General features: G+C 38.7%; 1 protein-coding gene across 1 annotated transcript in view; it reads right to left on the bottom strand.

The window, feature by feature from the left end:
• Positions 1 to 26,793, bottom strand: part of ANXA10 (annexin A10) — a gene marked incomplete at its 3' end in the record, with an annotated part of 49,868 nt that overhangs the window by 10,023 nt on the left and 13,052 nt on the right. Inside the window, exons 2-6 of the mRNA XM_084627642.1 lie at positions 23,718 to 23,802; positions 15,024 to 15,118; positions 6,793 to 6,906; positions 5,143 to 5,233; positions 4,240 to 4,319 (exon numbers count right to left, since the gene is read on the bottom strand). Coding sequence (XP_084483768.1) covers positions 4,240 to 4,319; positions 5,143 to 5,233; positions 6,793 to 6,906; positions 15,024 to 15,118; positions 23,718 to 23,802 — 465 coding nt within the window. The remainder of the gene's footprint in view (positions 1 to 4,239; positions 4,320 to 5,142; positions 5,234 to 6,792; positions 6,907 to 15,023; positions 15,119 to 23,717; positions 23,803 to 26,793) is intronic.

Genomic DNA, 26,793 nt, shown 5'->3' with positions numbered 1-26,793 from the left:
TTTTTAGGCTCCAGAATCTGAGATAAGTAGCTGTTGGGATCCTGACTATTTGGTGATCCACAGTCAGCCTCTTTAGGGATATTTGTGGCAATGTGTTTTGACAATGAGGACTGCAGATTATAGGGCAGGATGTTTCGTATTTGTCCTGATTGTAAGAAAAAATTGCCCTGGCTTTAATGAGGGTAAGAACTAAGATATTGTGCAATCTTTTTAGGGTGGCAAGGATTTCATCACCAGGGAGAAAATCTGTTGAACATTAGAAGGAAAAAGTCTCTCTTTTGCAGAGCCTACATCTGGAACATAATATTTTTTCTCTCCTTGTCATCCACTCCTCATCTCATTTTGAACCTCATCAGAAACCATCCTTTTCAACCTTGAACTTATGTTTTGTATCTTTGCCATTCCTCCCTGCTAGAATATGTGCTGTTATTTATTGTTTAACTCTGCAGAGCATTTTGAGATAATGATCCAGTTCATCAGCTGGTATGAATTGGCCATATTCATCAGCTGGTATAAATTGGCATAGTTTAATTGGAGTTAATGAACCTATGCTGATTTACACCCATTGAGAATATTCCTCAAAGTTTGTATGAAAGATTCTGTACAAACAAGGCCCCCATTCTGCAAATACAGACATGAGTAGTGCCCTTTATTCTTGTATGTAAAATTACTCACATGCATGAATGTTGGCAGGATAAGGACCTAAAATTACATGGTATTGAATTAGGCCCTAATTTGGTAAAGTGTGTAAGCACTTTCCTATCCTTAAGAATGTGAGAAGTCACCTTGGCTTCATTGGGACTATTTATGTGCCTAAAATTGGGTAAAATGCTTAAGAATCATGCTGAATCAGTGCCTTAATCATTAAGACTTACTATGACTGAAAGTTCTTTGGAACAGGGGCCAGGCCTTCATATTTTTGTACAATCCCTAACAATCCTGATTGGGGTCTTTGTGCACTACCCTGATTTAAAAAAAAAGAAAGAAAAGAAAATGCATAGCTGTACACGCGTGTGCTCCACACCTTTCATTTCCTCACCCTGGTGTCCAACCCTGCCGTCGAGTGGTGGGATCTCCTACCACCATGGAGGGTGAGGAACTCTGGTGGGCCAGTCTGTATTCCACATTGGTCTTGTGGCCCGTGGGGGATATTAGTTGGCAGCGTGTTCACGGAGCCATGAGCATGGGCATGTAGTTGGTGCAGTTCACCTTTCTTGTCCCTTGTGTGGTATGAGGGAGACCCTGGTGCACATGTATCTTGAGTGTGCCAGGCTGCAGCCCCTTTTCCAGCTTCTCCTTAGGTTATGGCTGCACTGTTCACTGCACCTCCTGATTTATGCACACCCCAGCTGTGGCCCCACAAAGTCATGAGACCTCCTCATCAACCTCCTCCTGCCACTGGCCAAAGTGGCCATCCACCATACCAAGAGAAGGATGCTGGATGGGGAGGTGCTCTGTGACTGTGAGGCCTATTTTCACTCCTCCCTCAGATCACATATCCAAGCAGTGTTTCTCTGGGATGCATCCACTGGTTCCCTGGACACCATTGGGGAGCAGAGGATGCTGTCTGGGGTTCTCTGATCAGTGTCTCCTTCTGTCATAAATATAAAGGGAACAGTAAACCCCTTAAAAATCCCTCCTGGACAGAGGAAAAATCCTCTCACCTGTAAAGGGTTAAGAAGCTAAAGGTAACCTCGCTGGCACCTGACCAAAATGACCAATGAGGAGACAAGATACTTTCAAAAGCTGGGAGGAGGGAGAAGAACAAAGGGTCTGTGTCTGTCTGTATGCTGCTTTTGCCGGGGACAGAACAGGAATGGAGTCTTAGAACTTTTAGTAAGTAATCTAGCTAGGTATGTGTTAGATTATGATTTCTTTAAATGGCTGAGAAAAGAGCTGTGCTGAATAGAATGACTATTCCTGTCTGTGTGTCTTTTTTGTAACTTAAGGTTTTGCCTAGAGGGATTCTCTATGTTTTGAATCTAATTACCCTGTAAGGTATCTACCATCCTGATTTTACAGAGGTGATTCCTTTACTTCTATTAAAAGTCTTCTTGTAAGAAAACTGAATGCATTTTCATTGTTCTCAGATCCAAGGGTTTGGGTCTGTGGTCACCTATGCAAATTGGTGAGGATTTTTACTAAACCTTCCCCAGGAAGTGGGGTGCAAGGGTTAGGAGGATTTTGGGGGGAAAGATGTGTCCAAACTACGTTTCCCAGTAAACCCAGATAAAGTTTGGTGGTGGCAGTGGAAATCCAAGGGCAAAGGGTAAAATTAATTTGTACCTTGGGGAAGTTTTAACCTAAGCTGGTAAAAGTAAGCTTAGGAGGTTTTCATGCAGGTCCCCACATCTGTACCCTAGAGTTCAGACTGGGGAAGGAACCTTGACACCTTCCTTGCTTTTGACCCTGTGACCGTCCCTTAGGGTTGCCAAACCTCCAGGATTGGCCTAGAGTCTCCAGGAATCGGCATCAATCTCCCGGTGAGTTGAAAGCAATCCTGGAGATTGTAATAGGATATTTTAAGAAAATGACATTACGTCATGTTGGAAAAAAAATCTCCTGGAATAGCTTCAGTCAGAGTTGGCAGTCCTACCGTCACTCCCATTCCTGTTATTCATCAGTTGCCCCCTGACTTCAGTTGAGACCTGGGTTCAGTAGTTCCTCCTCTTAGGCTGGGGGAGGAGTCTTTAGATGAGGGCGGAACTTGCACCTACCCTCCCCCAGATTTTCAATAAGTACTCACTCCCTGCGCACTGTCGCAGATGGTTTTATGATTAAAGCAACTGAATGCCACCCAGAAAAATTAGATATTCCCCCGCCTCTCCACATAGTTCCTATGTGGTACTGGGAAAGTCACATAAACCAAAATTTTCAAAGATGTCCAGGGCTTGATGGTACTCGCTAAATAATGCATGAAGCTACATGCTGAATAATCAGGATAAAGGGAAATACTGAGTGTTTATTAAATGAGCACTGTGCATTCTGTGCCCTGAATGAGGAAGGGGTCATGTGGCAAAAAAACACAATAAGACTATATCATTATGCATATGCACAAGGGAGCCAAAATAAAATTTCTTAGGAAACCTTAATCCTGGTATTTCCTAACTTTTGGCTGGTTGACTTGTCAACCCTAGTGTTCTTTTAATGTAGAAGTTTTTTTGTTTTGTTTTTTGTCTGTTTTTTTTTTTTCATGTAATACTAATATAGAGTCAAATTTTCTGGTCCAGGTGCAACCATAAAAATGTGCAGTCGCCCATTCTGACTGCAGCTCTCCATTTGCCATGTGCAAACAGTCATTTGTGTACCTATTTGTAAAAACAAATGCAGGTACAAAGGTACATGTAGATTTCTGACAGTGCACCTGTTGCTTTTGACCCATATTGTGAAAGTTCCTAATTCAGTTTTCACGCTAAACATATTTAGATGTTTAAGATGTAATAATTCCTGAAATACAAACAAAATTAATTAGGGCACTAGCATGAAGGCATCTTCCCCCTCTGTGTCTTTTTGATAACAGTATTTACTGTCCCCAGTATCTTCTGTCCCTTGCCTTATGGCACAACACTTTAGGGTTTGATTCTGTAAAGAGTTGATCACCAATTTTGAGCTGTTGACAGTCTCCTAATTCAGTGAGAATTGACCATATCTCAACAAAAAAGCCCTCAAGCACTTTACAGGATCAGGAAGTTTGTAAATAATATTGACAATCTTCCTGCATGAGGTACAACCACAGTGTAAACAGCATGTTGTGTGGCAGATTTCTTCAGCACAAAGAACATGTTTTTTTGAAAACAGAAGGAATATAAAGATCTGTTTAATAATTTCTTGCATAGTCAGGCCAGCTATTTCTCCATTTTTCTATGTGACATACAAACCGTAATATGGACAGTACACTCCATTAATGAAAAAAACAGAGCTTGTGAAAGAAAATCTCATTTGGATATGAAGATACTTTCTTTTCCGAGCATAGGGTCAGATGCTGGAATTTTCAGATTCTTGTTCAATAAAATACTCAATTGACTTGCATTCAAAAACCAAAGTGAAAGCAGATGAAAGAATTTAAATTCTAATCTTTCCCCTTTTTGCAGCCCCTTCAAAAATGTAGCTTTTCAACCATATTGAGCATGGATTAGTTTTAATTGTAGCCAATTTAAAATCTGAGGCTCCTTCAACAATATTAGAAGATGATTCTGCATTTTAAAAAAATGTAGAACATATTTTGAGTTTGTACAGTACCTGAGCGAGGTTCATAAGTGTGTCTCTGAAGTGGCCTGTAGTCTCAGAATAAATGTCTTGTTGAAGATCATTGTTGTATTCTGGGGTGAAAACCACAACAAACTTGTGTTAAACGTGTAATTTGTAGAACGCACAAATATTCTCTGAATAATGTTAGTGAAGGTTTGCAAACAGCAATGAGTAACTAGAATAAAAGATATACTCAGTATATTGACATTTGCAAGTCTTTTAACACTTTTCATTCTGCAATGAGCAATAAATTGGCTTACTCATGTGGGGATAGATCTTCAAAAGGATTTTCACAAGAGTTTAAGCAGGTTAGGCACCTAATTCACTTAACCTGCTTATGCACTTTTGAAAATCCCATGAGGTGCCTATCTGCATTTTTAGGTGCCTAAACACCTAAGAAGATCAGGTCTCTGCTGCTAGCAAGAACCTCAGTGACTTTTTACCTAAACAGTGACTGTGGATTCAAGCCTAAAATGACAATTACTGTAGAATTAGTGAGATAGTTATAAGATAGAGAACAAACAAACAAAACCCCTCCTTCTCTTTAAAGATTTAAAGAGTTTAATCTTCCTCCAAAAGTTATAATCCAAAAATATCAGTCTGTGGATGTTTCAACTGAGAGATGTTTCAAAGATCACAGAATCCTGAATGTCTAAAAATACTGAGATATTTTTATGATAATACAATAAAAATTTAAACTTGATTTATACATTTTGCTTCAGCCTTTGATGTACAATTATCCTGAAACAAGGAAAGAGGGAAAACAATTGGCTTTAAGAATTCATCTTTGGAAGTCTAGCTCTTTCAGTCATGCAACTATATCCAGAACACACTTAGTCAGAATTGGACCCTTGCAGGATATGCTACTGTATACTTAAATAAAACAAACAATACGCATTAAGTAGGCTTCTTTCATTTGGAAGATCTCCCCATTTGATCTTGAGGCTAGTATATCAATAAGACAGTTCTCTTCCATGTCTGCTCCCTGCCAGGAAAAAAAAGCAAACAAGCAAGGTCATTACTAGTAGAGATAATGGCTTCCAATACAATTGTAATATTTGTCAAGGACTGTGAAAGAATGATTGTCTCTGTTTGAGGAATTCATGGTTTATTTTTATGGGTTATTTCCGTGTTAATAAGAGTACTGATTTCAGTCTTTTCAGGGTTACTGATTAGCTTTAGTGTAATTAGTATTAAAACTGAACCTCCAACACTAACACTTAAAGTTAAGCATGTGAAGTGTCCTATTGCTAAGGCAACATGGAGAGTGAGACAATGCCCTACCAAAGGGGAAAATGCACTGGGATGAATTTCATTCCTAGGGAGCAATAAAGCCCTTTTAAATATGTGGGGCTCTGTAAAGAATTAAATGCATATATCAAGCATGCTGTCCCTAATTGTGCTAGGGGTTTAGACAATTTGAAATGTATTTGAACATCAATAACATGCTGTGCTTCCAGTTTCTCTTTTTTGAAATTACTTAAAAGTATGTTTTGGAATGTTTACAACAGTACTTGATTTTTACATGAAATACTTCTTCATTACTGTCATACCATGTAGGATTGCAAATCATTACATTTCCCCACAAGGTTGTTGACTTCAGTTTGAGAGTTTGAATTCAAGTGAGTGGATGCTACATATACTACTTTTGATAGGTGCATACAGCTCTTGTTAATGACAATGAGAATTCTGCATTTAGAACAGGAGAAGAGTATGCCAGCAAGGCCTCAGTTCTGCAGAGTTATGTATATGCATTATTTTAAGCATCCGAGTAATCTCATTGACTCCACAATTAAGGTACAAGAGTGTAAAAAAGCACAAACTTGATTCAAATGCAGAAAAATTCTAGATTTGCCAATCCTGGTCAATAGTGATAAAAATAGTACTTCTGAAGCTACTAATGGGCTATAATAATCTCACTGCTAACCATCATTTTAAAAATATACCAGTAGCTCTAAATGTGCCTTGATATCAACTGTTAAAAAAATGACAAAGTTGGTGCTCATTTTATTTGCTGGCAATGACTGCTTAATACAATAAAATAGTTCCTAGCCTTGAAAATGGGAATGAAATTAAAATGTTAAAGGATAGTCACTGATTTATAAAAGAGTAAGGTAGGTATTAGGGTGCAGATCATGCAAACACTTAGCCTTATGCACGTGTGTAGTCTTATGAGAAAGATTCAATGGGACTACTCATATGAGCATATCTAAGAACATGTGTAAGCGTTTGCCGGATCAGGACCTTACTTTTCAGTTAAGAAACCATACTGTAGAAATATGTTATTTTCTTCAGTTATCTGTTTATATTTATCTGTTAAATGATTGCTGTATTTTTAAGGCTAGATTATTTATATTGCCTTTAATATATAAATACATGTAAATTGTATAGTACTGAATATTTCTTCTCTCCCACTAAACTGAGAAATGCCTTTTTAACAGTTTATCATTCAGTTATATGTCAAAGAATCTATGAAACAGATGTGAATTGTTGTAATCACTGCCTATAAGTAATTGTCTAAGTATTTTTGAGTTAGACAAGCACCTTCATAGCATGCCAGAGCTCATGGGCATCATAGGATGCAGGTGGATACATCAGGCCAACCATAATGTCTTTGAAGTGATGAGAGAGATTCTCTTTCAGGTCCATAATCAAATCCTTGGAAAAAAGATAATCAGGATTATTGCGGTACTCTTGCTGTGCAGTGGAATATTAATCACTGAAAGCATTAAAAATAAAATCTCGCAATTATTTTTGTGATATAATAAAAAGATGAGCCCTGCAGGTTGGATTGTGGCTACAGTTAAGTAACAAAAACTCTTCTCAAAGCTGTGCATATCCTTGTTGATAATATGGGCAAGACTACTGTACATCAAGAAAGAAAAAGAACACAGCAATGTTGGTTAATTAGAACATAGGTGAAAAAACCCCTAATGTTTAGAAATGGAAAAGACTGACACTGGTAAGAAAAGACATTTGGGGCCAAATTTTTGAAAAGGTCTTCAGTCTGCTTTGACACATTCTCCCTCAACTTGTGTATGCAAATCTTTATGAACCCAGACCCTTAGATGTGTCTATGGAAACAGCCTTTGCGGGAAGTCACCACAGCTATATTTTATGGGTTGTACTCAACTATATTTGTAAGTAGGTTTGTAATGTAGAGCTGGACAGAAAACAGTTTTCCCAGCTGGTAAAACTTGTCAAGATTTTGAGAATGGACTCATTCCACATCTGGATGAAACCAAGACCTTTTTGAAGTTATTCAATGAAAAAAAAAAATAAAATAGGCGACTCTAGGCTGGTGATTATGGCACTTGCCTGGAATGATCTGAAATCAGGCAGAGGGAGACTTGAATGTGAGTTTTTGTAACCTAGGTACCCTAACCACCAGACTATTGGCTAGTCTGCTTACCCACTCTTTCAATCTCTTTTGCTGGAGTGCTTCTGGAGTGCATACAAAATTAACTCTTCATTTGAGCAGGGACTTGAACCTCCATCTCTGGTTAGTGGCCTAGCCACTAAGTTATAGTCAGTCACTCTCTCAAGCAATAGTTAATTATTTATACAAAATGTAACAGCTTCAGCAAGCAAAACGGAGCAAGAGACAAAGTGATTTGGAGTAAGGACTCTGTTACATAGGCCAGAGGCATGCTGTAACCACAGGACTATAATCTCTCTTAGTCCCGTTCCTCCCTGACATTCCATCCTGGACCTCAGGAACTTTTCTTGACAAAAATTTGTTGAACCTAACCCCTTCCTACAAAACATTTCTGTTTTGACAAATCAGCATTTTTGGATTGAAATAAACCTTTCAGCCCAAAATTCCTCTAGTCATATGTCAGGGAGAAGAGTTGGAGTTTAGTCAGGAATCTAAAATGGCAAAGAAGCTGTCCCTGATGAGAGGGGCAACATGAGGGAAGGTTTTATCTTTGCTTATCTTTCCCTATTTTCCAGTACCCTTCCTCTGCTATACTTTGTGAATACTAGACTTATTTAGTGAATGTGTCCATTTGCATTTATCACATTTGCTGGACTTTTGTCTCTTGGATACCAGTACTTGATTCCTGTTAAGGTTAATGAGACTTATGGGTAAGTGCTAAGTAGCGAATGTCCCCCTAGTTGTTTTTAACAATGAACATGGAGCTGTAATATACATGGGAAAATAAAAACATTGCTGCATATTGTGACATATCACATAGTTATACTTCTTGGGGCAGACCCTCAGCTGAGAATCTTCCCCCTGGAAACTACATACTGCTTCTTCCTCACTACTAAAGGATTCTCTTCATAGACTCTTTCTTTGGGGTATAGGAGATTTCTAGGGACTTTCCCCCCCCAGTGTTATTCACTCCCAGACAATGAGAAATCTTGTTATTGGCAGTTAGTGTATGTCTCTCCCTTTTTGTTTTTTATTTTAACTGAATTCAGGACTTGTGAAAGGTACTGGATTAACAAAACTAGTATGATGGCACTGGAAGCTTCTCCACAGCCCCATATGCATGCCTCTGCACTGATCTATAATGTGCTTATTGAGGGGATGAGAATGTCCATGCTCACTCACTCCTTACCTGTTTGAGGCTTTCAACTCTTAAGACTGCCAAAAAGCTTGTCACTTGAAGTAGTGATGTGTTATTGTGTGGATACCTATTCACTTATTTCCTATACACTACTAAGCAGGCATCAGGACCCAGATCCACAAAGGACCCAGATTCTTAGCATCACACTGTCTAACTTTTAAGTACCTCTAAATCACTGTAAATTCCGGGTTAGATGCCTACGCTCCCTACAGAATGCATGGAGAGAGATAGGCACCTGAGAATATGATCCACAAAAGCCAGCATGCTAGGGAGGGAGCTGACAAAACTAGCCAACAGCAGCTGCTTGAGGAGAGGGGTGCCTAAGTCCTGCCACTCTCCCAGAGTTAGGCGTCTATGTCTGAGCTGCAGGGAGGAACCTATCTCTGCATTCGATACACAACTGGGAACCCATTTCCTGGAGCATGTTGGTTTAGATACCTGAGCTATTTCTTATGAGATTGGAGCTAGGCAAGCACATAAGCCATACTAAATGGGATGAAGAGGAGATGGACTCCCTTTTAAACACTAGCCAGGGGTTAGGGTACTCATATGGGAGAACCTAGTTCAGTTCTCCCTCTCCCCATCTGAAGAGGAAAAGGGATTTGAAGAAGGGTTCTCCACTATTCAGGTGAGTGCCTGAACCACTAGACTATGACATATGGGAAATGACTGCCGAGGAGGAAGTACTGCAGAAAGGGATCTGGGGGTCATAGTGGACCACAAGCTAAATATGAATCAAATGTGTGACGTTGTTGCAAAAAAAGTGAACATCATTCTGGGATGTATTAGCAGGAGTGTTGTAAGCAAGACATGAAAAGTAATTCTTCCGCTCTACTCCGCGCTGATTAAGCCTCAACTGGAGTATTGTGCCCAGTTCTGGGAGCCACATTTCAGGAAGGATGCAGAAAAATTGGAGAGAGTCCAGAGAAGAGTGACAAAAATGATGAAAGGTCTAGAAAACATGACCTATTAGGGAAGATTGAAAAAACTGGATTAGTTGAGTCTGGAAAAGAGAAGACTGAGAGGGGAATACGATAACAGTTTTCAAGTATGTAAAAGGTGGTTACAAGGAGGAGGGAGAAAAATTGTTTTTCTTAACCTCTGAGGGTAGGACAAGAAGCAATGGGCCTAAATTGCAGCAAGGGAAGTTTAGGTTGGACATTAGGAAAAACTTCCTGTCAAGGTGCTTAAGCACTGGAATAAATTGCCTAGGAAGGTTGTGGAATCTCCATCGTTGAAGATTTTTAAGAACAGGTTAGACAAATACCTTTCAGGAATGGTCTAGATAATACTTAGTCCTGCCATGAGTGAAAGGGACTAGACTTGATGACTCTTGCGGTCCCTTCCAGTCCTACAATTCTATTATTTGGGGGGGGGGGGAAGAGGGTATATCTCAATCTCTCTTGTTGAAGCCATTCCACTTTGTACTAAATAATTAAGTATTAAGTAGATGAGAGAGAGAGTGAGAATAACTCTGTAGTCCAGTGATTAGGGCACTCACATGTGAGGTGGAAAACACCTGTTAAAATTCCTTTCCCTCAGGCAGAGGGGGAAATCAACTGGGGTCTCCCACATAGACGCCGTCTCTGTGGGTGCTCCGGGGCTGGAGTACCCATGGGAAAAATTGGTGGGTGCAGAGCACCCACCGGCAGGTCCCCGCCCCGCCCCAGGTCACCTCCGCCTCTGCTCTGCCGCCTCCTCCTGAGCGCGCTGTCGCATCCTGCTTCTCCCCCCTCCTTCCCAGCGCTTGCGCCGCAAAACAGCTGTTTCGTACAGCAAGCCTGGGAGGGAGGGAGGGGGAAGGAGAAGGAAAGTGGCGCACCTGGGGAAGAGGCTGGGCCTGGGTGGGGATTTGGGGAGGGATCCAACAGGGGCAGAGAGGGGCGTCGTCATGGCGGGGCCGGGGGGGAGGGCACAAACACCCACTGGCGCCAACAAAAGTTGGCACCTGTGATCTCCCACATCCCAGGTGAGTGTCCTAAGCACTGGGCTAAAGTTTATAAGGGAGGATGTTAACTCCTCCTCCACCCAGCTCTTTGGTGTGGAGAGAGCCCGATTCAGAGCACAGCTACTGGATCAGGCTTTGCAGGTGAGATGGGCAGGAGACCATCTATCTTTGCCTAGCTTGAGGCATGAGATAAGCCAGGGTGCCTGCCTGTGGCAGAAGATTAGGCATATAGTGAGTTTTTTACTGTGGAAATGTAGGCAGTGAGCTTTGGCTCCAACTGAGTGAGGGTTCTGTGGATTGCAGTGGTGCCTTAATCTTGAAATCAATGGAAGTTAGGAGCCTAAATACCTCTGAGGACCTGGGCCCAGATTCCTACTGACCTGAAGTTGTATTTAAATCAGTGATCAAATGGACTCCAATCCCATAAACCAGTCAGTCCCCCCACCTCCCTCATATATATCTTCTTTCAGTTCAAAGATAGAGACTTTGCTTTTGATGGACTGAACCAAAACTACTAAGGGTGTTTCTTCCAATGCAACTTGTCTTAAACACTTTTTTGTGTATTGGTGAAGATTTTTCATTACCAAGAGATCCATGGGGATGGTGGAAAAACCATAACTAAAAATAACAACATAGTTAATGTAAAAACCTCTCTATCTCTCAGAAGGAGAATAATTAAAGATAACCACAGGATTTCTGAGTATAATTAATTTAGTAAACAGAGTAGCAATGAGGAAGGAGACATACAAATTAAAAAATGAATTTATGATGAAGAAACAATATGTAATCTTCCCTGAATGTGCATTAGATACATTTGACAACTACTAAATCACACACAGAATTGAAATTAATTCATTAAGACATTTTACTGCTGACAGCATGCCTGTGGGAATATGGATTAATAATACAAATGGAGACCAATTAAAAATTACCCCCTGCAATCAGAACTAGGGTAGAATGAAAGAAGTAGTGAAAAATAAGAAAAGACAAATCTAAGTTGTCATTATTAAAAATTGCCAATTGTCTCTCTGATAAATCCTTAAAGGATAATTGTAAAAAGGAATCTCTAAGTATCTGGATATGTCTGAATCACCCAGCTAGTTCAGAAGGTTTAACTTCAGCATTTGCTTTTATCCATTTCTGCCTTTCATTTGCCCCATTTCCAGTTTGTAATTCATGTTAGTGTCAATATGAACAGGATCCTATTGGAAGCACAATAGCTACCAGATTAAAAATTGATCTAGAGAGAGGTCTAAACATGTGAAGTTGATATGAGTGTCTACACAGTGGACTGTTTGATGAATTAAAAAAAATCAAAACAAAATATTAAAGCTGAACATGTTCCATGAGAGAGAGCTATAAACCAGAGAAATGGGATAGGGATGAGGAAGAGAGAGGGAGGATGTGGAGAAGTGGCAGACCCTTAGCATTTTTGCCTGCTCCTTCAACCAAATAGTAACTAATTACTGACCCCCATTTCCACATCACTTTACATAGGGTTGGCATAAAGACTTTAGGGAAGGTTAGCAAAATGCACCCAATAATTGACTAATTTAACTTAATTTGTGTATTGTTAGACTCTTTTCTACCCCACACATTCTGCTTGTTCCTTTTAACATTAGCAACTTGTTTACATTGAAAAAAGGGCTAAAAACTTTCTTTAAAAATGAAAGCAGAGATTCTCCTTTACATTTCCAGTTCCTCCTTATCATGAGACCTGCAGCCATCAACGTTACAGGGCCAAGAGGCTATTCCTGGGAGGTGGGAAAAGGAGGATGAATTTAAGGTAAAATTGACCTAGAGGAATCTATTCTTTGTTCTGTTATTTGTTGTTTGTTTCAGGATTTTAAAATGGAAATCCAAACTGTTGAATTAAATAGACATAACAGGAGTTATCCTCCATTAATACAGAATATCTCAAACCACATTATGTGAAGTCCCATCCCCTAAAAAGGAACTGGCAATTCTTTCTGGAAATAATATAGATTTATATCCCAGTTACCCATAGGTTCAGTAATTTAAATATCATTTACTTTTTTATTTTATTATAATGATAGCTCCAGTTGCAGGTAATATTCCAGAAAAATGTCAGAGGAGGACTTGATGAAAAGAAGTGCTGTGTACAGGGTTTCTGCTGTGGACTGTACACACACCTGAGATGAGATTAGCTTGATTAGATAAAATCAGTTTCTTAACAAAATACAATTAAAAGTTGTTACAGTGCCTATAACGAACACTATTTGATCTTTTAAAACTGTTGACTCAATCCCAAATAATAACTGGTACGGCAGAAATCACTAAACCTCAGTTACCAACTATTTCCACACACACTGTCTGAGATTACCACAGTTTTCACTACACTTAATGAAGGAAGTTATGGTAACTGTGAAGTAAGTGTTTGCAAAAGCTAACTCTTTAATGGCAACTACTACAGTTACATTAGAGAGGAAGGATGATATAGTGGTTAGGGATACAGCCTACAATTGGGGAGACCTAGGTTCTGCCACAGATTTCCTGTGTGACTTTGTGTAAGTGTCTGTGTCTCTATTCCCTTTTGGTAAAGGGGGATAACGACACTACCTACTTTACAGGAGTGTTGTGAAGATGGATAAATTAAAGACTGAGGTATTCAGGTATAGTGATAGGAGGCATAAAAGTAGTTAAGATATCTAGGTAATAGAATTCACTTATGTACATACTGATGTTCTAGTGATTTCAATTAAATGGAAGTAGAACAACAGAAGTTGGAAGGTGAGATGAGCTATGGCTTATTTTTGTGTTATAAATCAAAATGAATAAACTACAACTCTTTCTTTACCTTTGTTTAAAGACATAATAATCCAGACAAAATCATCAGCCCACTCCCTGCAAACCAGAAAATAACCAACTAAACATGAACATGAAGTTCAAAAAGTTCTCCCCTCTACCCATAAATACCAGCTCTCCTTCTGACCCTCCATCCCTTCATTATCTCAGAAAACAGGCGGGCTTTATAAAAATCAACAAACTTGGGCAATTTTGGATCAGGGAGGGAATCAGTTCAATAGTTAAGGTCTGTTTATGGAGAACACTCTCCCAGCCGAGAAGCTCCACTATAAGTATCAAGACACTTCTCAAGGAGAATCTCTTTTCTCAGGGTTGTGGTGAGCTGGTAGATTGAGGGGGACTGGGTGATCCAGAGTTCAGGGAAATTGGATTTAACTCAAGCTATTGGCCTAATTTTTATTATGACTGAGGAAAATCTGGTCAGTTTTATCACAGGATTTTTCATTAGTTGTGTATTTTTTGTATATAATAAGAAAATCTGACGCTTGCATTGCCCTTTGTATCTTTGTAGAGTTCAATGCACTTCACAAAGAAAGTCAGTATCATTATCCCCATTTTACAGATGGGGAAACTGAGGCACAGACTGACAACATGGCTTGCCCAAAGGCACCCAGCAGATCAGTTATAGGGCTGGGCATAGAATCCAGGTCACCGCTCTAGCCACTAGGCAATATTGCCTCCTTTGACATGTATAAGAGATGCTAATGTTCATGGTAGGTGCTTTTAATAAATTTAAATAGAATATTTAAAAAATAGAATCTGATCAGAAGACAAAAGCTACCCAAGCTTCTGTCCTCTCATATTTGAAAAGCATATGTGTGTTTGTGTGTGTGTGGATTTCAGTATAAAATTGGTGATGGTGTATTATCACAAAAATTGTACCACATCACTTCTGGATGTGAGCAGATCTGATCTCATACAAATTTTGAAGCACCTTACAAACATTATTTACATATCACCATATCTCTATCAGATAACTTATTTCCTATGTACCAGTGGGTACTCAGTGGCACAGAGAATTTAAGTAAAATGCCTAAAGTCACACATTGTAATCAGGAGAACAAACTATATTTGAGAAACTGGGGTGAGGGGAAGATAGAGGTATTTCTAAAGAATGTATGTAAGATCAGTAGAGGAACATGGAAAGTTTCTTCTCCCACAGTTCACTCACTACCTCGTTTCCTTCTTAGTTCTTTATGTCTAAACAGATGTTTAACTTCCACTGTCACATAAATGATAAATGACAGTCTAAAACCTGCAGAGGTATTGATAGTCATATAAATGAAGTAGTTGTCTGTCAATCAGGTGGCGATACAGCTTCATGCCAGAGATTGGGTTCCAGAAAATGACCTGATGAAAAGGCCAACAGCAATAAGTACAGGAGAGTTATAAATGTGGACATATGCAAAACGATGTCATCATACCCTGCCATACATTTCCCTGTAAGCCTCTGCAATCATAAGTCTTTGTGCATTGCAACGCTGTGTTAGAATATCAATCACCATGTCCTTTTCACAACCTGGAAAGGAAACAAGACCAAATGCTTAAATTAAACTTTTACTTATATTTATCATTGTTTGGTGAGTGTAAGTAAGATACCATGTTTTGTTCAAATGCATTAAACACATTTCTTGCAGAAAAAACTCAACAGATTAATATCAGATTGGTATTTACAAACATCAATAATATTTATCATGCTTATGTACCTTTCACTTGCTGGTGTACTACTGACAAATAGTCAAGAAATCTGTATTATCATCAGATGCATTACCATACGCTCAAGGGGAATGGACTTGAAAACATCAGTAAAATTGGATTAAAGCTTTCATCAAATAAGAACTAGGCATTCAGGTAGAATTTATAGCTAGGACTGGAAGGTTGAGTTTGGATGTGACAATGCTCATTAAATTGTCATTTTTGAGTTATTGATTTCCAGTAATGGAATGGCCATTCACAGAGGGACCATTGGTTGTAAAATTGCTGAATAAGGTGCTCAGTTAGATGGTATAAAATAAAATGTTGAAGGATTATTTATTAATACTGGTTTCTGAATGATGCATTAGGACCAAGGGTTACTTTGTGGAAGAACGTTATCTATGATCATTAGTTTGTAACTGGTGATTAGAGCTACCTGATAAATTTATGCAATCAGTGTATGACTGCTAAAACTCAAAAGAAGATAGAAAATAATTCACAATTAATTCACTTATTTTGCTTTTACCTTCCAAAAGAGAACTCCTGATGATTTGATATGACTTGGTTTTTTAATGACATTTCCAGACAAATTCTTTCCTGGTGGAGCTCAATTGATTTTAGTGGAGATAGGCCAAATTCATCTGTTGTTTCTTATATTTATATAAGACCTGCAGGAACTGTTGCTGCTGAAAACATGAAAAAATGTTTTTTCCTGTGTAAAAAGAAACACAATACTATGTTCTTGTTTCTTCTTTTTACATGGGAAAATTATTGTTTTAAGTGGCAGTTATTAAACCAAACCTTTACTTTTAATAATCTTGTCTGTGGTGTGGGGTCAGACACTGAGTGGGAGCATAAATAGTTTGGGAATTACTGAAGGTCATTTCAGAGAGGCTACATTGCAGAACCATTGCAACAAAAATCACAGATTATCTGCTGTGGAGCAAAATGTTTCTCCTGATTTGCATTGTAGACTTAGTCTTAGAATTTTAATTGCCTCCATTTATGGAATGTGATGTTTTCAATGCTGATGATGCTTGATCAAGCCTCACAACTTTTAACTGAGCACTGAAATGAGTCTGACACAGCAATGAAAGAGAAGCCTTGGAAAATGAATAGAAAATCCATTTGAAAAGCTTATGAATACAATAGTGGCACACTTTTGTGTATCGACCGACTTCTCTGCTGCACCCAGAATCTGCTAGGCATAACAGAAAAGAGTCATTTGTAACTCCCTGATCGTGAGGCTGGTGCTACACTGATCCCAGTCCCAGAATTCTTCTGAGCCAACTTCAGGCCCTATTAAGAAAAACACCTATTAGATGTTTAATTTTCAGACATTGTGTCCTGTTAACTTCACTAGGACTACTCATGTGCCTAATGGTAAGCACATGTTTCAATACTTTGCTAAACTGATGTCTTAAATTCCACTGGCTAGTAAAGGCTTCCCTGCACAGGAGTGCTGTGCCACCTAGGGATTGGTGGATTACAGTAACCATCCAGCCAGGCATCCTCCTGGCCAGGCTGGGAAAGGAATATCATACACAAATTCTTCACCAGCTGAGGACTCCCCACATGTGGAAAGTCCAATTTATGGGGCCAGGATGTATCAGGAATAATTCCAGGGCAGCCAATGGAATTATATAAGAAAAAAATGTGAGAACTGGGGACATATGTAGCTCTTGCCCAATGTTTCTCGGTTACTCTTCAGTCACTTTGAGCAATATTTTCATTAATATGTAGTCAGTATGACTGCTAAAACTCAAAAGAAGGTAAAAAATAATTCACAATTAATTCACTTATTTTGCTTTTATCTCCCAAAAGAGAACTCTTGATGATTTGATATGACTTGGCTTTTTAGTGACATTCCAAGGACAAAATCATGTCGTCTCTTACTGGAAAAGTGGATGATTCAACAGGTTATAAAAGAGTGGTGCTTCAAAGATACAAAAGGGGTAGAATTCCAAGGAACGTGGCAGTGACTTGCACAAAGCTGAGGTTTTAATACTCTTATATTGATGGGCCAGCCATCCTTATCTTTATATCAAAAAGCAGCAACACCCTGAAAAGAATAATAAAAAGAACCAGCCAATCAAAATACAAGTTATGTAAAGGTCTTTACAAGCTAAACTGCACTTTTAAATTACATTGACTCAAGGCTGTTGCAGGAGAACAGACAACTGCTTAATAAACCCTTTGCATGACCAATAGGTTACAAATGGTACTCACAGAATGTGATTCTGTGATCTTTGTCAGATTTTTGTGTAACAGACATGACAATATCTAGGACAAACCTTAAGTTAAAGTCTCTTAGGCCATTGTATTAAACATGCAAATGTTTATGTATTATTGTGGGATGGCATGTAACTTTTTAAAGGGGAGGCAGGACTAACATAAATACTATGAAGTGTTATGTGCTTCAAAGGACTCTTAAAACAATTGACCAGACAAGACTGAACTTTTGGTTGAGTGGGGTTCCTAGGAAATACTTGGGAAGAGCGGAATGCAAATTATTCACCCTAGGAGCTATTTTTTTTTAAACTGTGCCTTAAAGATAAGCCTATTGTCTGGCAGATTACCTATTCATGGTCTCTTCAAAGGCCCAAATTATCTAAAGGAGGGAATCTAACTCATGGGGAGCTAGTTCTAAGTGAAAGCTGCTCACCAGAGGAAAACCCTGTCTGGAGGGTTTGAAGAACTAATTAGAGGGGGGTGATCTCTGACAGGCTTATTAGTATTCATATAAGCTCTTAGCTTTAATGTTTTCTCCGTAATGCTTTCACCTTAAGAATAAAAGGGTTTGCTTAGAAAAAAATGAGGTAACTTCTAACTACCAGCAATTACAGTGTTATTAGTCTTTGCAGAGCAAATAAAGTAGAGAGGCTGGCCATTTAGGTAGCCTGGCTTCCTGGGGGATAGTACAGTAGAGGCAGAGAACTTTTCAGCCCAGAAATACCCCAGTCAGAAGGGAGAGGTGCATGTATCCATCCAAGAGTGATGACAACAGAGGAACCAAGAGTGGATGTCCTTGCTGGACGATGGGGGAATATAGGTGCAGTTACCCTGAACTGAGACATGTACTGTACCTGCTAAATGTTAGGGATGCAGCAGATCACACTGCTTTTCAATTATTTTTATTTAATATTTGTACTGTGGTAGCAACCAGAAGGCTCAATCAGGATTGTGTCCTAGTGTTCTATATGCCGTACATACACATAACACATGGTCCCTGCCCTGAAGACTTTACAATCTGATTTAAGATAAAAGTGAATGTAACAAATGAGATGGAAGTAGAAGAGAAAACTTGGGTAACAGCAATATGAAAATGTGTATAATAGGCTGTGCTTAAAGTGATGGTTCCCAATCACAAGGTTATTTTCAATAACTGTGAGTCTCCCAGTGGTCCTTGACTAAGGTATGGTCAGTTGACAGGTTCTGTGGGCATGACACTAGAAACAAGTCAATGGGGGACTGGAAGGAACAGTGATAGCTTTACAAAGAGCTGATTTAAAAGTTACATGATTTTTTCACCAAAAGATTTTACTTAAAAAAAAAATCCTAAATTTTTCATTTCTTGAAATTCATGAAAAAATCCATCCAGCCTGTAGCTCATCAAAAACTATGACCAACTTAAATGAAAACTTAAAATATTTCAGGATATCTTTAGTTGAAAATGGAATCTGATGAAAAATGTAATTGAAAACTCAATATCTACCAATGCTATTTGCAGACTATTTTAGGGAGATTGTACCATTCATTTAGAAACACAAAAGGATAAAGGTGGCTAGGTGTCTGGTAAGTTTTTATTTCCATCTATTTTTAAAAAGAAAAGGAATACTTGTGACACCTTAGAGACTAATCAATTTATTTGAGCATAAGCTTTCGTGAGCTACAGCTCACTTCATTGGATGCATACTGTGGAAAGTACAGAAGATCTTTTTATACACACAAACCATGAAAAAATGGGTGTTTACCACTACAAAAGGTTTTCTCTCCCCCCCCCCCCGCACCCCACTCTCCTGCTGGTAATAGCTTATCTAAAGTGATCACTCTCCTTACAATGTGTATGATAATCAAGGTGGGCCATTTCCAGCACAAATCCAGGGTTTAACAAGAACATCTGGGGGGAGGGGGGTAGGAAAAAACAAGGGGAAATAGGTTACCTTGCATAATGACTTAGCCACTCCCAGTCTCTATTCAAGCCTAAGTTAATTGGCAAACACCTAGAAGATCTCTATCAAGCATTCTTACAACTACAATACCCATCTGCGGAAGTGAAGAAACAGATTGATAGAGCCAGAAGAGTTCCCAGAAGTCACCTACTACAGGACAGACCTAACAAAGAAAATAACAGAACGCCACTAGCCGTCACCTTCAGCCCCCAACTAAAACGCCTCCAATGCATTATTAAGGATCTACTACCTATCCTGAAGGATGACCCAACACTCTCACAAATCTTGGGAGACAGGCCAGTCCTTGCCTACAGACAGCCCCCCAACCTGAAGGAAATATTCACCAGCAACCACATACCACACAAGAGAACCATTAACCCAGGAACCTATCCTTGCAACAAAGCCTGTTGCCGACTGTGTCCACATATCTATTCAGGGGACACCATCACAGGGCCTAATAACATCAGCCACACTACCAGAGGCTCGTTCACCTGCACATCCACCAATGTGATATATGCCATCATGTGCCAGCAATGCCCCTCTGCCATGTACATTGGTCAAACTGGACAGTCTCTACGTAAAAGAATAAATGGACACAAATCAGATGTCAAGAATTATAACATTCATAAACCAGTCGGAGAACACTTCAATCTCTCTGGTCACGGGATTACAGACATGAAAGTTGTGATATTACAACAGAAAAACTTCAAAACCAGACTCCAGCGAGAGACTGTTGAATTGGAATTCATTTGCAAATTGGATACAATTAACTTAGGCTTGAATAGAGACTGGGAGTGGCTAAGTCATTATGCAAGGTAACCTATTTCCCCTTGTTTTTTCCTACCCCCCCCCCCCCCCCGACGTTCTTGTTAAACCCTGGATTTGTGCTGGAAATGGCCCAGTATTATCATACACATTGTAAAGGAGAGTGATCACTTTAGATAAGCTATTACCAGCAGGAGAGTGGGGTGGGGGGAGGGAAAACCTTTTGTAGTAGTAGACACCCATTTTTTCATGGTTTGTGTGTATAAAAAGATCTTCTGTACTTTCCACAGTATGCATCCAATGAAGTGAGCTGTAGCTCACGAAAGCTTATGCTCAAATAAATTGGTAAATTGGTCTCTAAGGTGCCACAAGTACTCCTTTTCTTTTTGTGAATACAGACTAACACGGCTGTTACTCTGAAATCTATTTTTAACACTTTCACTGAATCTGCGAGGGATGAAATATGAGTGTCCGCTACAATGTACCTTAGTTTTGTTACACATGATCGGACTGCTGATCATCTTCTGTGCACTTACATGAACTAGTGGTTGTTTCTTCAATAAAATTTCAGAGCATTAAAAATGGGCAAATGAGATTAGTTTGCCAAATGTAGTTTCACATTAGTAACATTAAATCCATATTAGTAACATTATCATTCAGTGTTTTCATTAATCAATTACTAGCTTTATATAACCCTTCCATAAATACTACTTTATGTAACTGACATGACGATTTTCTATATCAGCAAGTCCATTAATGAAATTGTTTTAATCGTCATGTTGCATCTGACTTGGAAAAATGGTTGATTAATAACTAGCTTCTCAAATGTCAAATAACAAAGTGTTTAAGTGAAAGTTACAGGTAACCCACAGAAGTTTTGGAATGGAAACTTTAGTGATGGGTAGCATGGTGTTAGAGGAGGATAGTCTTTAAGGTTCTTTAGCATTATTCTGAATGAATTCTTGATTTTTTGGGATTATGCAGATTTTATTGTATGAATTTTAACTCATAGGTTCTATTTTGACAAATTTGATATTAGCTGCAAGAACTATGGCCTGTATTATGTTGCCAAGTGCTGATCAGGGTAATAAAACATTCTACAGTATAACTACAAATTCTGAATAGAATGTCATCAGTCTGTAATACAGTAAATTAAGTCTTGTTTAATTGGCAGAGCACCATTTCCTCACCACATGGCAGGCTATTGGCTCTCATGAATGACATGGATGCCATTTTATTTCTCATCTGGAGTCCGATCACATGCACACTGAAGTCAATAGCAAAGGTCCCATTCCGTTCAATGATGTAGCCTCAGATTCAAGAAGTGTGCAGTTTCAAATCCAGTATATTATTTTTACTTTTCAGAGAATAGTTACTTCAGGAGGTTTGTTTATAATGAAAAATGGTTTGTCCATCCTTGAAGTTAGTGCTCAACACAGCAATTGTTTATCTCCATAAGTAACATTACTCATGTGAATACTCCCATTGTGCTCAGTGGGACTACAAATGTGAGTAATTTTACTTACATGCATAATTGTTAGCTAGACTGGGGCAACAGACTGCCAGCTCTCAGGGCAAAGGCTGTGGGGAGTAAATGGACATAGCTTCATTGAAGTCAAATTGCTTTAATTTTGTAGATAAATAGTCATGCATGAAAACAGAAGTTTGTTCCCATGTTTTTACATGATTAAGTTTAAAGTATATTAAAATGTGTTATTGCAATTTGTATTTAATAGGTGATGGACAGAATATTGTCTATTTTAATCCCAGTGAAAATATAACTCATTAAAAGTTCTTGCTTTAAAAATAGTAAAATATGAGAAACCTTAACATATAACAGCGTAATCAATCAAAAAGAAGAGGCAGATTGTACTTAATAATACTCCTTTTTGGTATTTCCTGGGACAAAGTATACATAGCTAAATGGAGGCACATACGCTCCACTGAAGAGAATGGCTGGACAGAATGCCAGATTTGGTGTTTTAAGTAGGGCTGTCATTTAATCACAGTTAACTCAAGCGATTAATGCAAAACAAATTAAAAAGGGCCTAGCCAGTGTAAAGGGGCTGAAGGGGAAACGGCCCAGGGAGAGAGACGGACAAAGGGAGAGAAGGAGGGCAGGCAGGAAGGCTGCCGTCAAAGGGTCTTGGGTCGGAAACCAGAGTAGAGGGCAGGCCTGGGTCCCTCCCTTCCCCCTTGCACTTCCACCTGGCCGTTAGGAGTGGCCATCATGGACTGCACCAGACCCCTGCCAAAAGGGGTTAGCCTTTGGGGGTGTTGTTGGCCATTGTGGCTGGGGCGAAGAGAAGGACTGCTGATAACACCAAACCCCCGGAAGTGGGTGAGACCAGAGCAGTGGGCACTGCCGGAGAGCAGTGTCCTGAAGAGGATGACTCAAGCTGAGAGCAACGCGGGTCGAGACGCCAATCTAGGGCAAGAGACAGACGGGACAGCACCGGCAGAGGGCGCTCCACATGAACTGAGCTAATTCTCAGAATGAACAGCAGGAGGCGCTGTGGTGGTGAGTCCGTACCCCGTCACAGCAATAAAGAAATTGTACTACAGTGCTTGTATGAGACGAATTGAAAAATACAATTTCTTTTGTTTATCTATTTTACAGTACAAATATTAGTAATAAAAATAATATAAAGTGAGCACTGTACACTTTGTATTCTGTGTCGTAGTTGAAATCAATATATTTGAAAACATAGAAAACATCCAAAATATTTAAATAAATGATAGTCTATTATTAACAGTACAATTAAAACTGCAATTAATTGTGATTTTTTTTAATCTCTCAATTAATCGTGATTAGTTTTTTAGTTGTTTGACAGCCATAGTTTTAATACTTGTAAAAAGCCTAGCAGGGTGAATTTGAAAGTTTCCTATGCAGACAGCTATCCTGATTAGGAAAATGTCTCAGTCAAAGATTCAGTATTCTGATCCCCAGAAATATCAACAAAACCCAAAACAAAAACCTGAAGAGAGAAAAATGCTTTGGTGAACTGCATTTTTGTCTGGTTTTTGCTTTCAGTCCATAGATTAGCAATTCCTCAAGAGGAATCAATAAGGTAATCTTGTATGGTTTTTTTCAGCAATGATTGATATTTTAAAAGCCAATATCCTTTGAGAATAGCTAATTTTAGATGTCATAATTAAGAGACTTTTCTTTTGTCTCAAGAGTGCTGGTGAAATAAAAGATAACCTTTAGGAAAAGGCAGCTTAGTACAAAAACCCCAAAAGCTTTGAATAAATTGCCATAGGCTTGTGTCTACCCTGAACATCTTCTAATTCCTTCCAATGCAATTGCACAGTTTCTTTTAATGTCAGTGATATATGATTTTTAGTTAAAAATCAATTTAAAAAATCATTGCTTATCTCTTTCCATTCTTGATGCCTGTTTCTATGATTGTTCTTGTTCTAAAGGTGTTTCCAAGGATGGGCTGAAAGAAGAGATGGCTTGGAATTGTCAGTCAGGATACACACCTATTCCCTGTAGGGCTCCCCCAAGCATCTGGGCATCTATAACTGGATTGAAATTTGGAGCTGGGAAGATTGTTCCTTGTATCTGCTAAGGGGGAAAAGAGATAGTTAGTGTTATTTGTAACTGATCATTAATTATATACAAGGTGTCATCAGCAGAATTATGAATGAACCACAAGATTTTGGAACCCTTGTTCTTATGAATAGTCCTTCCTTTAATGAGTAAAGCACTGATGCCCTCTGGAACCTATGTTTGTAATGAGTAAAGGTTGCAAGATCAGGCATCAAACCTGTTTTTTGGAACCCATTGACACTCAAAACACATACTTTAGTTTCTATGAGGTTACTAAGCAATATTCCACAAGTGACCAGTAAATAATATGATATTAATCATTGTATTCCAACCTGATTAAAGGGACACAGTCAACTTGATGATCACATTTCCACTGAAAATTGGGTTGAAAATTACCTATTATTGCAAATAGCTCTTACAGTTACTATAACACCTGAGATTAGAGAAAAGATATTTGTTTACTTTAAGTGCACAACACGCAGGTGTACAAAGAGAAAAAGGGGACAAAGGATGTTCAGACATGTTTGATGTTGGTCTCAGGCCCACCTGAAAAACATGAGGGGAAACACCTTTAGCAATTAAAAAAAAATAGAATATTGTCTGAAGGATGCTCAAACTGAAAGCAATGCTTTAAGTTAGCCACTTTCAAAAAATTCAAGCTGAGGAAAAATGAAACAAAACAGCGTCATTCAAATATAGTCGTGATGATTATAAAGGAATAGGATGCCCCGCACAGAATTCAAATAAAGATCTTCCTCTGTTTAACACAGAGTTCTAGGGTTTTGAAATTGCCTTTGGCAGTAGGAGAAAGTAAAAACACGACTGACATTCAGTTAAAATGCTCTCTGTCCAGCTTTAAAATGGTAAAACATCTGGAGCAGATTTGACATACATGGTCCACTGTTTAAGAAATAGTTGGCAACTAAACAGCATCTTACAGTCATACTTAGCACAAGAAAGCCATTTTAGTTTAATTTTCTTAAGATCAAGCAGATGTTTTATTGCTTAAAAAAGCCACCAAAATATGGACATACCAGAAAAAATCATTTCAGAAGTGGAAATTTTAATTAATTCCAGTCTGTTAAATTTAACAGAGATGTTGAATCTAGCACTCACAATAGATCGGTAACCTAAGGCATGCACATGGAATTTGTTTTTAAGATTGAGTGGAAAAGATGTTTTCATAAGACTGATGTGGCTTATGGATATCTCGAGATGGATGTGAAAGATCAATGGAAACAATCTAAATCTAATTTGTCTAGGTATTTCCATAGTGTCCAGTACAAAGAAAACTTGCAGAGATTCTTTGATGTATTGTTATATAGACATCATTTATATTATAGGCAGATGCGATAGAAAATAATTACAAAATCGCATGAAACTGCTACTCCTACTTTATTCTGAAGTTATTTTTCTCAGCCTAATTCTCCAGCCTCTAAGGGAAAAGAGGTTATCCTGCAGAGATTCAGTTAGAGTGAATATACTTGTCCTGGCATATAAAATGGTTGTTTCTATTTACCCTCGAAGAAAGGTTGTAATTCAGAGGTGAAAGATTATGGTATTAATGTTCTTTCACTACACACGCCCACCTCTGAATCTCAACTCTTCCAGGGTAAATAGAAACAACCATTTCATATGCCATACAGAGGTCATACGACTAATATCAGTGAAGTATCACAGGCGTGGTTCTTTCTAAGTATTATCATCTCGGATGTGAAGTCAAAAGTGGAGGAATTGGAAGAACAGTAACAAACACGGAAGGATTAGAGGGAATGATTTATGAGGAAAGATTAAAATAACTAAGGTCCTGATGCTCTCACTGGATTTTCATGACTAATTCCTGTACCTGTATGGAACAGCATTGACCTTCGTAGGGCTTCATATGGACACAACAGTTCATGTGAATCCAGCTGCAGGATTGGGGCTTAAACATAGTCACTGTTTAGCCAAGCTATACAAAGTGAAACAATTGTCAGCAAAAATGTGAAAGGTGTGATTAAATAGGGAGGAATTGTTTGGCATGATGCAAAATATGATATCTAGTAGTAATGGAATTAAATTAAGAAAAAGGAAAGATTCCTGACAAACATCTTTTTAGGTCAATCAGTAGTCTCCCAAATGGTGGAAACCCTTTAGCAGAGACATTTAAAAGTAGACTGAACACAGTGAGAGAATAGATTGTAGGGAACAATTTCTTAGTGGACAGAAGGATGATGTCCAGAAGGTCTTCTCCATCTCTATTTGCTATGACCCATGTCCTCATGTCTGCCACTTTGCTTTGCCATGTCATTGCTTTTTTTGTCTAATGTAGGAAATGAAACATTTTCTGATGAAAGAATACAGAGTATTTCACATGTTCAAGGAAAATATCCTTTTTTCAACAGGTTTCAGAGTAGCAGGAGTGTTAGTCTGTATCTGCAAAAAGAACAGGAGTACTTGTGGCACCTTAGAGACTAACAAATTTATTAGACCATAAGCTTTCATGGGCTACAGCTCACTTCATCGGATGCATAGAGCTTCAAGTGAGCCAACCAAAAGCTGTGGCAGACATGAAGCTATGGGTCATAGTGATTAGAGATGGATAAGACCTACTGGACACTTAGAACCATCCTTCTCTCCACAATCTATTTTCTCACTGTGTCCAGTCTACTTTTAAATGTCTCTAGCAATGGGCTTCCACCATTTGGGAGACTATTAATTTTTTTACAAATAACTTTTTCCAAAAGATATAACCTGCCAATCAGAACCGAGATGTAGTGAGCATCAATGATTTGTGCTCACAAGTACATGTTCATGAAACTCCCAAAGCAAAATGGATTTAAGTCCCTTCTGTAGAAAAGAAACAATTACTAGCATATGGCTTAGGGGTGATCATGAGCACAGAGATGGAGAGTGCATAAAGCATATGCGCTCTTGTCCAGAAAAGCACCGGAAAATATTAATTATGGATCTTTGACAACAGGCCTGATCCTTGCATATGCTAAATGTCCTCAATTGGCCTCTTAA

This window comes from Lepidochelys olivacea, assembly GCF_965140295.1.
Source record: "Lepidochelys olivacea isolate rLepOli2 genome assembly, chromosome: 4".
NCBI classification, from domain to species: domain Eukaryota; kingdom Metazoa; phylum Chordata; order Testudines; family Cheloniidae; genus Lepidochelys; species Lepidochelys olivacea.
This window is presented reverse-complemented; position numbering and strand designations above follow the sequence as displayed.